The following is a 14,012-nucleotide window of genomic DNA, read 5'->3' on the forward strand; positions in this document are numbered from 1 at the left end:
AGTTTACTTCAGAAATTGGCTACTGTATGTGTTGTATTATGAAGTGGCTGATTACCCATTACCAGTAACCTCCAGCCCCACATCAATCTAACATTCTCATTTCCTTCCGCAGCTAATATGGTGCAGAAAGAGACCTGGTTTAACTAATAAACCACTGAACAAAAATGAGTTTAAAAGCACAAACATTATTTACTGAGACTTGTCTACATTCAGGTCCTGCAGTTTATATGAAAAATTCTTAACAAAGATAAATTGAATGGAGCCTTACTAGCAAAGTAAATGTTGTGACAGCAGCCTTTGAATAATGCTTATCCAAGAACCAGCAGCATTACAGAGGCCTGTGCAGTTCTAAGGCCACCAAGTTGGAATTATTCTGCAATTAGCTCAGTGGATCAGAAAGAGAAGTTCAAATTTATCTCTAGATTCAATCTTGGCAAGAAAGCTTTTGTGGGCATTTTTAAACGAATTAGTTGAGAAAGAACAGAGATACTGTGAGATCACACCCATTTAGCCAATCACCAACACCAGAGGGGAGTTCTGTGACCCCTGAATGCAGGGGGATTGTACCTGCTGGCCTTCACGTGGCTTCGATGGCCATTTCGTGCCACTCGTGTCACCGGGCCGAGAGAATGGTATAATCTGTTCCTGTTGGATTCCATTATAAATTGTATATATTACATATGCTTTTATTCACACAATCATCAATACCTAGAACAATGTAATAATTTCTTCCTGTAATACAGCTTTCTAAATTCTACAAAAGGACAGTATGTGGTTGCTCCTCTTTCTTTTAAGCATGCAGCCCAGATTTAAAAAAAGATGTTTTCTTCTACTACTGACTCTAGAAATACAGGTGTTAGGATATACCATACATTTTAGATACATTTGCTCTCACAAATCTGCTAAAATAATTAGAGTTATTTATAACCAGTACTATCAAAACCTGGATAATACTTCAAAAATCCTTTTGTTTCTATTCCAGTTCTTGGAATCCAGTTTAAAAATGATATCTGGATTTATATAAATAACTCATTTTTATTATATGTCCCTATGAAGACACCTAAAAGCAATGTGGGCTGTAAACTTAAAATTAATGTGGCCTAAACACCTATATCGTCCTCTCTATCCTTTTCGTTAAATCCAAGAAAACCAGTAAAAGAGAGAAGCTGAGTAATAAAAGCATTATTTTATTTCTACAACAACTGAAATAAATGATAAAGCCAATAAACGATAAAAATGGTCTGAGATACTATTTATCCAAAATGGCATGTAATACTTAACAGAGGAAATAAACACACACACAAAGAAACACCAACACTTCTTTGCCTGGGAAAAGCCAAAGGTAGCACTGTTGATAAATGTTATTTAAAGCAAAAAAGCATTATTTTAGCAACTTTAGCAGCAACATATTTGATGTCTCTGTAGAAAATAAGGACAGAGGGTGATATGTTTAACATTCAGAGAACTATTTTCAAATTCACTATCTACAAGCAGTATTTTAAAAATCCTAGTTCTTTATTTACTTTTTATTATTCCATGTCTGAATTTTGCTGGGAAGCATTAATTTGCTCTCAAAATGTTCCCAGAGCCACAGATTTAAACTTGGCACAACTACAGATTTTTTTTAGCTGCAAATGTCTGCGAAGCAAAACATTTGTCGTAAAAGAAATCTATTGTTTTGAGATGTGAAGGTAACACCATTAAATACTGTCTTCAAACGTAACCTGCTGGGATGAGGACAGATTACTGAACACAACACCATCCTGGTTATTCACTTTGTAACGCATGCAAACTGAGAAACGATTTTTTTCATCCATGTTTTTTATCTAAAGATTACAATACACTCTATAATCAACATATGATGCTCTTCCTGGAAGGAAAGAACTGAAATCACTTGTACGGACAGCATGCCAGAGGCAACTTGTGTTTTTCTCATTTCAGGCAAACCCTAATAAAGAGACTGAATATAAAAGTTGGAAGAGAAATAGTATGCAAAAACAAGTTGTTAAGGCCCCCCCAAAACAAAAAATAAGACTTGGGAACTCTGATAACTAGAGTAGAAAGGCTCAAGAGTACTTTGAAATGCTCGGTTTACAAATAAAATCTTAATCACATAACAGAGAGAAATCTTCATGAAGTTTCATTAAGAACAAGAATATTCCAATTAAACAGCATGAAATTAACCAATTCCAATATCATTTACAGATAGTTAATAAAATTGTTTTCTACTAAAAAAGTGATTGATACAGAGTTAGGTAACTATTTTCATTTCCATCGATTTTAATATGGCACTCAAAATTCAATCTAAACGACACTCTGCTGCTTAGAAATTTAGGCTGCTCAGTTTATATACAAAAGGGAGCAATTATTTTGGCAAGAGTCAAGCATCCTGTAAATATGAAAATGGAAGAACTGAAATGGTCAAAGACAATATAAAAGTCCTAATGGATATTTAAGTAAATAAATTATTTGCACTGTTTGGCTACATTTTTAAGAAGATCTTACATTCGAAGATCAATATAGCATGATACCTGCTGTAGGCAGATGACAACTTTAAAACTTAAAGTAATAAAGAAAGGAGAAGGGAGCATGACTTACAGTATTTCAGTTGACTATGACTGGTTATTATGATTTTAAATTTATAATTTTAAAGGTATTAAAATTCAAATACACAAGTCACCAAATAAACACGTATTTATTAGCTAAGACTTAAATATCAACTGCTAATTTCCGCCACCAGTTGGAAGCTTATAAATAGTGCCTTAGAGACATGTAACAAATATTACCTGTTAAAATGCATATGATCCTATCTTTTAAGGAAGACAAACTGAACTTGAAGCAGTTCAAATGAACGATTCTTACCTTTCAAAAGCAGGCCATGAGGTCTCTTCACTTAGTTCAGAACCATCACTGCTACCTAAATTCAAAAGTTATTCTATTTTTAAAACATCAGAATTACAGTTTAAATTTCATATTTTAAAAATAAATTCTTTAATTGTACTTATAAAATGACAGTCATGTTATCTGTGGGTGAACATCCACATATTAATTCTTCATTCTAGTATTAATGCTGCTAGGCTCATTCGCAGTATGTTGGAATCTGGTTGACAAGACTATCTAAAATAACAAAATAGCATAAAGACATTTTTGTAGAACTACTTATAGCTCAGATTCATTATGTTAATAAACAATTTTCTACCATCAGAGAATGTACCATAAGCACAAAATTTTTCAAAATTTCAAAATTTTGTCAAAATTTAAGACCAATATAATTGTGAAATTCTTAGAGGTTCATGCTATACTTTCCCTTTTGTATTCCTTTTAAAACCTTTTACTACCCTAAGGATAAAAAGCTTAATGAAATTTAATTTTTGCCTTCAGAGGCAATGTAGAACAGGATGGAATCCCTAAATTAAAAAAAAAAAATCGTGCTGTAACAATCTAAAAACTTTCTCTTTATAGCCAGAATAGCAGTTAAAATAAGTTTTACGTTAGCTAAAGAAAAAACTGAGGGGAATAAATTTGGAAAGTCCAAAACAGCTTACACTGATTTAAAAGTTTAAAGATGGGCGCCTGGGTGGCTCAGTTGGTTAAGCAACTGCCTTCGGCTCAGGTCATGATCCTGGAGTCCCAGGATCGAGTCCCACATCGGGCTCCCTGCTTGGCAGGGAGTCTGCTTCTCCCTCTGACCCTCCCCCCTCTCATGTGCTCGCTCTCTCCTCTCATCCTCTCTCTCAAATAAAAAAAAAAAAAAAAAAAATTAAAAGTTTAAAGATAATTCTGGCTCTCAACAAAACTGATGATTAATCTGTCCCTTATATATCAAGTTGAACTGTCTATCAGACCTTTCATACCAGTGTTCCATAAGAGACACAAACTCCAATGCTAAAAGGTACGCATTGTATGTGATGGATTAAACCTTGTTTATGTATTTAGAGTGGTACTAGTTACATATATACTATCCTTGGAAAAACTGAGTAACAGTAACAGAAAAAATTTTCTTTGTTGTGTGGTTCAGATGAGAAACTGGAACTATTCTGTTGGTAGTGGTAGGGTCTTATAGATTCTCTTGATTTGTAGCATTATGTGGTAAAGACTGAAAATCAATCAATCAAAATAAAAGTTTTTCTACAAGCATGAAACTCAGACTGGGTATGCTTCTCTTAGCTAGGCAAGACTTTTATCTAAGAGTTTGTACCACATTAGAAAATGTTAAAGGCCACCATCCCAAGCACTGGTTAATTTCTCTGTAGTACCTTCTCAAAATCTCCATGGGATAGACTGATAGTGTATATTAAAGTTACAGCTAAGGAAAAAAACCTTTTGTGATTATAAACTGTGTGTGTGTGTGTGTAACATCTACCACTTATGGTTATAAATATACTTTCCTTCCAGAATATATAGCTTTAAAACAATAAACCATGCAAGGTAATGTCTATGTCTAATGTTCTAATTTATAAACAAGGATTTAACATTACCCACTTAACAGTCTTAAAATAAAAAATAAATACAAAGGCAAAAATTAGTCTCTTCCTTTTTTGAAAAAGATTTTTTATTCGTAAGTTATCTCTACACCCAATGTGGGGCTTGAACTCGCAACCCCAAGATCAAGAGTTGCACACTCTACCAACTAAGTCAGTCAGGTGTCCCTAAAATAGTTTTTCCTGTTCTAAAAGAAAGGCCTCCATATTGAGACACTAACTGTAACTGAACGAAATAACGAGATAAATAACTATCTTGTGATATCCAAAAGAACATCAGTGGAAAGTAAAAGCCACAAATAAAGAATTATTATAAAATTCATGATGGGGAAAAGTCAAATATTATATATATTTAATTGAGAGCTGTAATTTAAAAAATTATTATTTTTTGGTTTAAGTGGCATGCCAGATTCCATAGTGTAACAAATTTACTAATTTAATGGGAAGAAAGTTCTTTTTCTCTTTTGCAAAATTACTCTGCGTATTGTTTTCAAGTTGACTGTGATATTTGCATAATGACAGCTTATAGCATTAATGAAGAGGTATTTGAGGGGCCAACTTGTCTTCTATTTTGTGAATTTTGTCATCATATAATCATTTGCACTTTGGAATTAAAAAACTGCTGAATGGTGCTGGAAAGTTCTAAATCAATTTTGTTTACAGGGTTTGGAACTCTCAAGGGTTAAGGAAGTCAATTTGTTTAAGAAAATGAACTCCTTGAATTTCTTTCTATTGACTATGCATCAGTATTGAGATGATCCTATTAACAATAACAGGCTTAGCCCCTGAGCAACCTGGCACTTAACCAGAGAGGAAGATATTTTCTTCCTTTATTCCTTTTTAAAAATAAGAAGGTTTTTCTAATAATCAAAAGAAATAATGCTCATTTAAAATATTCAGAAAATAAAGAAGTTTAGGAAGTAATAACAAATTTTCCTCACAACCTCACATCCCTTTCCAGTATGGTTGCGATTTTCTGGTCCCCTTCATCTCTATTCCCTGGCCTCTCATTCTCCGATCTACTCCAATCAGGGCTCTGACTCCACTATTCTACGAAGCAACTCTTATCAAGGTCACAATGACTTCTATCTTGCCAAATGCAGTGGTCAATTCCCATTCTCTTCTTTTCTTTTTCTTGCATTTGATAGTGATACATTAAATACTTCCCTCTTCCTGGAGATACTTCCTCTACTGGGCTTTTGTGATACCACACCCTGATTTTTATGGCTGTTTCACTGATCCCTCCTTCATATTTCCTTTGATGGCTCATCTTCTTTAAAAAAAAAAAAGTACTAGGGGCACCTAGGTGGTGCAGTAGGTTAAGCATCCAACTCTTGGTTTCAGGTCAGGTTGTGATCTCATGGTCATGAGATCGAGCCCTGTTGTCAGGCTCTGCGCTCAGCACGGAGTGTGCTTGAGATCCTCTCTCCTCCCTCTGCCCCTCCTGCTCATGTGCTCTCTCTCTAAAATAAATCAATCTTAAAAAAATAAATAAATAAAAATAATTAAACAGACCTCTAAATGTTAGCATGTCTTATTTATTTACATTCTCTTCCTTGGTGACCTCAACCAATCCCATGGCTTGAAATACTATGCTACATAGGCGAACTCCTATGCTTTATATCTACAGACCTAACCTGACCCCACTGAGCTCAAGTGTTATATATTTAGTTACCTATCAGACAACTCCATGTGGACCAAACATGTCCAAAACAGGATTCCTAACTCCTCAAACCCAGTCATCCTTCACAAATACCTCACCACCTACAAATGTTTGCTCTTCTGGTCTTTTCTATCATGGCAATAGTACTAACATCCAGAAACTGGGAGTACACCCACTCTACCCCTTTTCTCATTCCTACAACCAAACTGCATGATGTAACCAATTCAAACAGTCCACCTTCTTTTCCCATCATTCCTCAAATGCCTCCCCTTTTGGAGTCAAAAACATTAAGCAGCTTTTAAAACACCATGATTAACTTTAGTAGGTACTAGTAAGATGATCCTGTATCTGATTGCTACTTTGCTTTTATCAAATTTTCTCTATGTATATTAGGGTTAATGACTTTTTTCCAGCTGAGTTTTAAATCTCATTTTCATAAATTGAATCCTCTCAGAGTAGTATTTCTCACCTATTGATATTCCACTAGAAAGAGTAGAACTTTCAGCTTGGCCTCGAGATGGTGCATGGGGCTCCATGACGCTGTCATCTAATAGATGCCTTGGCCCTGCATTTGGGAACGTTGCACTCTTAAACTCGGCTGTGTTCATTTTATGAATGAAACTGGAAACAAAGAGAAATATTTTTCATATCTTTTACTATTGTTGTTAATTCAAGATATAAAAGATACTCTTAAAGATGCAAGATACAGAACATTTACCTGCTATCCTAAACTGACTTCTGAATTCTCATACTAATAAACACTCAGATTTTACCATAAAAGCCTCAATTAACAGTTTAGGGAAAGTATTTTAGGAAACCAGACCAGGCCAGAGATAATATTTTAATTTCATCTTGAGTCTCAGGTCCATTAAAAAACTGTTTCACATTTACTTTTGGAAAATAGCTATTTTAAAAATCATGGCAAAGGTGAACTATGGGCCCCATTTTGAGTAAACGATCTTGCAAAGGTAATGATGTTAAACAAAAAAATCAGCTTCCTTTTCATTATATTTAGGAATAAAAGGAGTAATTTTTTTTTTCCCCAAAAGATTTTATTTGACAGAGAGAGTGAGCACAAGTAGGCAGAGCGGCAGGCAGACGGAGAGGGAGAAGCAGACTCCCGGCTGAGCAGGGAGCCTGACAAGGGACTCGATCCCAGGACCCTGGGATCATGACCTGAGCTGAAGGCAGATGCTTAACGACTGAGCCACCCAGGCGCCCTAAAAGGAGTAATTTTTATAGACCTTTATTTATGGTAACTTATTTTGATTAAGACAAGCAATGACTATTTTGCTGTAAAAGTTGTAGATTTAAAAGGAAAATGGGATATTGCTTTCCTGACTTTATGATGATATTCTGTAATATAGTTCATTTATCTCCCCCAAAGGTAAGCAGTGGGAGAAGCTTATTTCCAAATTAAGGTAAAGGAAAAACTAAATGCTTCTAGGCAAACAAAATATTTTACTGAATCAGGAAAAAAACTACTGTTACACAAATAAAACGTTTAACCAATAAAATACATAGAAAATAAATCCGGCTGGAAACAACTTAAAAATCTGAAAGATAAAATGAAAAATGCTGACTTATAGCCCAAGCTATGGCACTTCCTGTGTCCATGTGGAATCAAGTTCCGAGGGGACGGCGGTGTCTGTGGTAGCAGGGCTCCTTCAGCTGCCACACTTTTTCTTCCACTTTGCGGAGATGCTCCTACTTCAGGACCTAGCAGTTAAATGCAAAAAAGAGAGAGAGAAATCTTCATATTGTTTCAAAAGATTGTTTTCTTTTTAATCCCTTGATAAAAAATATAAAACGTGGTTTAAATTTTAAGATAATAATATTGTTAATTCTATTTAACTGACCGAACATTAAAATAGAAGAGATGGGCTCAGGATATCACTTCGCAGATAAAGCCTGGACTAACTGCTCAGAGGAGTCCCAGTTCAGTGCTCATTTAATTTTTAAAAAAATTTTTTAAACAAGATTTTATTTATTCATTTGAGAGAACGAGTGTGTGCACAAGCAGGGGGAGTGGCAGAGGGAGAGGGAGAAGCAGACTCCCCACTGAGCAGGGAGCCCAACATGGGGCTCAATCCCAGGACCCTGGGATCATGACCTGAGCTGAAGGTAGATGCTTAACCAACTGAGCCACCCAGGCATCCCAGTGCTCATTTAATTTTACACATTGCTTCTCTCTCTTAGTTTCAGCTTCTTCTTGGAGAAAGAGCATGTAGGGCAGGTCAAGCATTCAAATTGAAATTTCAATCTATATTGACACTGTTCAGACTTATGGGAGTTAAAAAACCAGAACTTGAAAAGTACACAGATTTGCAAAATAGCACTTTAACAATGAAAACAAAAGCAAATTTAAGAGATTCAGACTGCCATGTTTTCCACTGCTTATAATACTCTTCCCCTAGATATCATCATGGCTTGTTCCCTTGCTTCCTCCACATCTTATTGGATGGGCCTCCAAATACTTACAGGGTATGTAATATTATGAAGCTTAGTGCCAAAGTCTGCTTTTGAAATTTAAAAAAAGGTACTTATTAATAATTTCTTAAATAATGAACAATTCTCTCCAATTTTATGTTTTTAATTATGTGTGGTATGCATATATTACCCCCATTATAATGTAACAGGTAAATTATGGGACTGTGACTATTTTTTATTGTACTTGGCCCAGTATTAGAGTGAAATTTCTAAAATGTTACTAAAACTGGTTTCTATATTCAAATCAGTAAAATTTTCCACTCAGACCACAGAAATTTTAATGTAATCAATCTTCATTCACCAGGACAGTGTATTCTTTTTTTTTTTTTTTTTAAGATTTTATTTATTTGAGTGAGAGAGAGAGAGAGATCACAAGCAGAGGTGGGGGTGAGGGGGTAGAAGGAGAAGCAACTCGCCACTAAGCAGGGAGCCCAATGTGGGACTCTATCCCAAGACCCTGGGAACATGACCTGAGCCGAAGGCAGACGTTTAACCGACTGAGCCACCCAGGTGCCCCAAGACAGTGTATTCTTAATAAAAAAAAGAACAGATATTCATAAACACTTATCTATTTTTCGTTTGTTGTATCTGTTTTCCTTAATTAGTTTGTACATTACTGCATACTCCAAGTAACAACTTAATTAAAAAACAAATGAAAAAATCCAAAGAAGTGATATATTTTAACACCAAAAATAAATTTTTACATGCATTATAAAATGTGCTAAGTATTTATTTACTTTGGAACATATTCTTTCTTTTTAGGTTATCTGATTTATTATTCAGTAGTCAGAAAAAACTATGCACTAACCTACTAAATCTTCTCTCGAAGCAGCAGAGCGTGGTGTGCTTGTCCCTGGTTCTATCTTTAACGAAAGCCTGAATTTTAAAAAGAAACAAAACATATAAAATGATTAATATTTGACAATATTAAAATTATGTATTTCCTCAGGAAAAAATTAAGCATTTTAATAAAATAATGTTATATATATTTTTTCAAGAGCAATCTTTAATAATAGTACATCTCATCTCCTTCATACAAAGCATATCTTACAGTTATTCTAGGAAATATCAGGGAGGGAAAAAAACTTTAAAAAGTTATATTTAAAAACAGAAAAATCTCCCTAAACTACCCTAATGTTGTCAAATGGTTCAACACATTTAAAGATATTTGATGGAGGACTAAAAAGTGATTTAACTTGAGGTTATATTGATACCTGACAAATTCAGGAATTTTCATGTACATTACTAAATGTATTACACAAATTAGTTCTAGAATCTTTACTGGATGGATAAATGGCTTCTGAAGCACTGAAAATTTCCAAAACATCCCCCAAAACAACAAATTCAACTTCTTAAAAGATCTTGAATAATAAAAAAGTTGTTTGCAAAATTCCTGGTAAATCCCTGTCCTAAGCCTAAGTTTATTAACTTAAGTTCCATTTAGGATAATATATCCACTTTTGAGTTCCACAGCAAAGAGAGATTATGACTCCTATCAGTGGAAACTATTTCAGGAAATATGATAGTAAAGCAGTTGTAGAAAATACTTTGGTATAGTCCACAAAGCACATTACTACTAAGTATTTGTCTAAATATTAGTACTTTTTAAGAAAGCATTCTACCAACTGGGGTTTTTTAATGAAATTGCACAATACAAGTGATATTCATCATGATAAATCTATTATAGGTTCTCAACTTATTTCCTTGATAACCTCATAGGGGATTCCATACGATTATATTCCAGTTATTTGGCAGTGTAAAATGCAGTACTGAACGGATACATGATGAACTAGAACTCTGCTCTTTTTCTTTCTACAGAGCAGTTTACTTTAGTACTTTGGGCTACAGACCATACTGAATTCATTCACCTGATAAAGAGTTACTGAACACCTGTTCTGTGTTGGGCACTGTACTCTCTGAACTGTGCTCTTTGCACTGGAATAGAACAGAGACTAAGGCAGACATGGTATCCCTGCCCTTCTGAGGCTTACAGTTTAGTATGTGGAGGACACAGAAGTAAACAAAATAACTACAATTTCTTAATCAGAACTGCAATAGAAAGGAACAGAAAGGAAGCTCTGGGTGCATCACACTGCCGTCAGTGGTATAAAAAGCAGAAGCATCTTAAAGCACAGCAGTGAAGTCAGAGGTCGGCTGCCTATGTCATCATCAAAACACCATTCAGTAACAGTGATGCTGGTTCACTGAGAAAAAGATGATGTTCAGGATTAAAGGGAAGGAACTGTGAAAGATTTTCATCCTGATTAAAAAACACGCATTCATTTGTAGTGTCTATACTGGTTGCCTATATAGATGAAGCTGCCAAAAAAACAGAGACCTTGGGATAAACAGTGTCATTTTTATTTAAATCTCTCTCATCATAAAAACCATTTTTTCTAATCCTTTTAATAGCTTTTATCTTAAAATGATGATTCTCAGCACACTGAATTAATAGGTTTGCAACACAACCGCGTCTTTAAAAACTGTCTTCTTCAGTTTCCCATCTGATGTCCCAACACCACCAAATGACTTATGTTCCCCCAATCAAAACCACTGCTTCCCACCCTAATCCTTGGATCATTCCACCCCCGGGAACACTTTTCCTCACCCTCTATGCGGAGATATCTCCTTGACTCACCTGTTAAGATTAATAAGCTCAGGTGACACTGTCTCCTGAAGCCATTCATGTTTCTTTTTTCCTCATTTTTCCCACTTAAAGCTGAGTTAGGTCTCCCCCCAGATCTACGTTCCTACAGCATCCTGGGCATATCTCATATATCACAGTAATGTTTGAACTGCTTTGTCATCATCTGTTTTGTGGCCGTGTTTTGTATGAGACTGAGCTTCTTAAGGGCAAGAACAAGATTTTGTTTTTGTAATCCTGGCACCTAGCACAATAACTCACCTATGGCAAAAGCTTAGTAAGTATTTGTTAAAATGAATATAATGGGAAGGCTATTCTGGTTCTAGCCACTCATGAAAACAAAAATCAGTACAACAGCATCAGCTTTCCTTCAAAAATGAAGGTATCTTACATCGGTTTACAGACAGTTAAAACGACTTAATGGCTTAATTGGCTACTATATCCTTTTAGCAAAGTAAAAATTAGCTCAAATAAACACTTTTACTTTCACCACAGTCAATAAAAATTTACCATCCTCTATAACTGTGCAACAATTTCTTAGGCTTCACTTCTATTGAACAGTTTAACTTCTTTTAAATCCAACAAGTTTGAGCCAGATATAGAAATTTTTAACTACTCAATCATATTTTAAGTTTTAAGATAATCTTCTGTATCTCACTGGACAAAACATGAGAGTTTTGTGCTATGTCAGTGATTAGAGCTTAGATGGAAGAAACAGTGGTAAATATAAGATACAGACCATCAAACTCAGGAAGCTCATAACCTAGGGCAACAACAGATTTATGAAAAAACTGCAGCCTTAAAAAGCTCATACATTTTCAAATGAACTACTATGTAACAACCTTTTATATAATAAAAACTGATAGAGAAATATAAAGTGGCAATATTATGGTGTGGGGAAAAAGATGGCAATAAAGGTGTTTTTATTTTTATTTTTAAAAAGATTTTTATTTATCTATTAGAAAGAGAGAGAGAGAGTGCACACAAGCAGGGGGAGCAGAGGTAGAGGGAGAAGCAGACTCCCCCCTGAGCAGGGAGCCCGATGTGGGACCCAATCCCAGGACCCTGGGATCATGACCTAAGCCGAAGGCAGATGCCTAATGAGCCATCTAGGTGCCCCAATAAAGGTGTTTTTAAACATTAATAAAATTTTAGATACATTTAATATATATTATCTAGAGCTTCAATCTTTAAAGAAAAGTTATTTCTAGTTATTTTCCAGAATTTCTAGCCTTTTACTGGTACTAGCTTTATTCTTCAAAAACTGTTGAAACTTAAATGGAACAAGAAGGTTGATCATCACTAGCATACAAGAAAAATATTATATACTGTATTAATAATGAAAAATAACCTAGTCTCTCACTTTAAGTTTTTTTTAAAGCTTTTTTTATTTTTTTAAGATTTTATTTATTTATTTATTTGACAGAGAGAGAGAGAGCACAAGCAGGGGGAGAGGCAGAGGGAGAGAAAGAAGCAGGCTTCCCATTTAGCAGAGAGCCCGATGTGGAACTCGATCCCAGAACCCTGGGATCAGGACCAGAGCCAAAGGCAGATGCTCAACCAAGTGAGCCACCCAGGCGCCCCTCACTTTGAAAAGTTCTTAACGTTAAGTATGTGTATGTTCCTTTTATTAGAAAAATATTCGTGAAAGACACAAAGTTAAATTTGAAAGCTTGGGAATAACTGGCATAATAAAGCTAAGCAAAAATATTTTTTATTGGCAATTAACAAATGAAGTCACAAGAAGCATCAGAAGCCTCAAGAGAAATAAGAGCTTTATCCTCCCATCTTTTGAAAAGAAAAACAAAACAACAAAAAAACCAGAAACAAAACAAAAACAAAAAACAAAAAAAACCCCTGCAGTTAAGATGTACAGTATACCATTGAAAATAAAAAGGGTAAAAACTTAAAAATCCTTCCCACCTTGGGCAGAATTGTGGATGTCAAGGAGAAGGAAATGGGCAGCTGTATTTTAAAAGCTATTTAAAATTTTTTTTTTTAATTTAAAGTGATTTTTAAAATCTTTAATAAAGGACTTGCTATAATAGAGAAAGGGGTAAGTGTGGTGCTGGACATGTCTCTACCCTAGAGGTAAGAAGGTTCAATATTCTCTCAATCCACAAAAACAATTAAAAACAAATTCAAAGATGTGTCAAAATTACCATTACAAAAGGAGTAATTTCCTATTTGTAGACAGTTTCATTAATTTTTCAATTATGAATTTCCATAAAGATTCAATGTTTGAATATAAAGAAAGGAAGACATTTATACTAGATCTAACATCAGCTCTCAACAACTTGAGAAAAGTGAAATTTTTTTTTTTTTTTTTAAGATTTTATTTATTTATTTGAGACAGAGAGAGCACATGAGAGGGGGGAGGGTCAGAGGCAGAAGCAGGCTCCCTGCTGAGCAGGGAGCCCGATGCGGGACTCAATCCAGGGACTCCAGGATCATGACCTGAGCCGAAGGAAGTCGCTTAACCAACTGAGCCACCCAGGTGCCCCAAGAAAAGTGAAATATTTTTAAACAAAAGAACAGATGAGGTATTTGTATATTGTCTCAATCATATCAAGTGATTAAAAAGAAATACATAAAAAAATAAAAAGAAATACAAATACTTTAACCACTGTAAACATATACCTGGATTAGGCATTTGCATGATACGATGTAAAATTCAAATGTTTAAACACATGGGGACAAAAGGGTAGAAGACAGGACAGTTAAACAAACCACT

General features: G+C 34.9%; 1 protein-coding gene across 2 annotated transcripts in view; it reads right to left on the reverse strand.

Annotated features, from left to right (window-relative positions):
• The window catches only part of RALGPS2 (Ral GEF with PH domain and SH3 binding motif 2), a 156,087-nt gene that overhangs the window by 20,615 nt on the left and 121,460 nt on the right, over positions 1–14,012 (reverse strand). The window contains exons 11-15 of one of the 2 annotated variants that reach the window (XM_035010709.1): positions 9,443–9,510; positions 7,728–7,863; positions 6,614–6,765; positions 2,863–2,917; positions 568–645 (exon numbers count right to left, since the gene is read on the reverse strand). In XM_035010709.1, the coding sequence (XP_034866600.1) occupies positions 568–645; positions 2,863–2,917; positions 6,614–6,765; positions 7,728–7,863; positions 9,443–9,510 (489 nt within the window). The remainder of the gene's footprint in view (positions 1–567; positions 646–2,862; positions 2,918–6,613; positions 6,766–7,727; positions 7,864–9,442; positions 9,511–14,012) is intronic. The other variant, XM_035010710.1, reaches the window with a different exon arrangement.

The sequence above is a fragment of the Mirounga leonina genome, unplaced genomic scaffold, assembly GCF_011800145.1.
Source record: "Mirounga leonina isolate KUSES-001 unplaced genomic scaffold, KU_Mleo_1.0 Mir_154, whole genome shotgun sequence".
NCBI classification, from domain to species: domain Eukaryota; kingdom Metazoa; phylum Chordata; class Mammalia; order Carnivora; family Phocidae; genus Mirounga; species Mirounga leonina.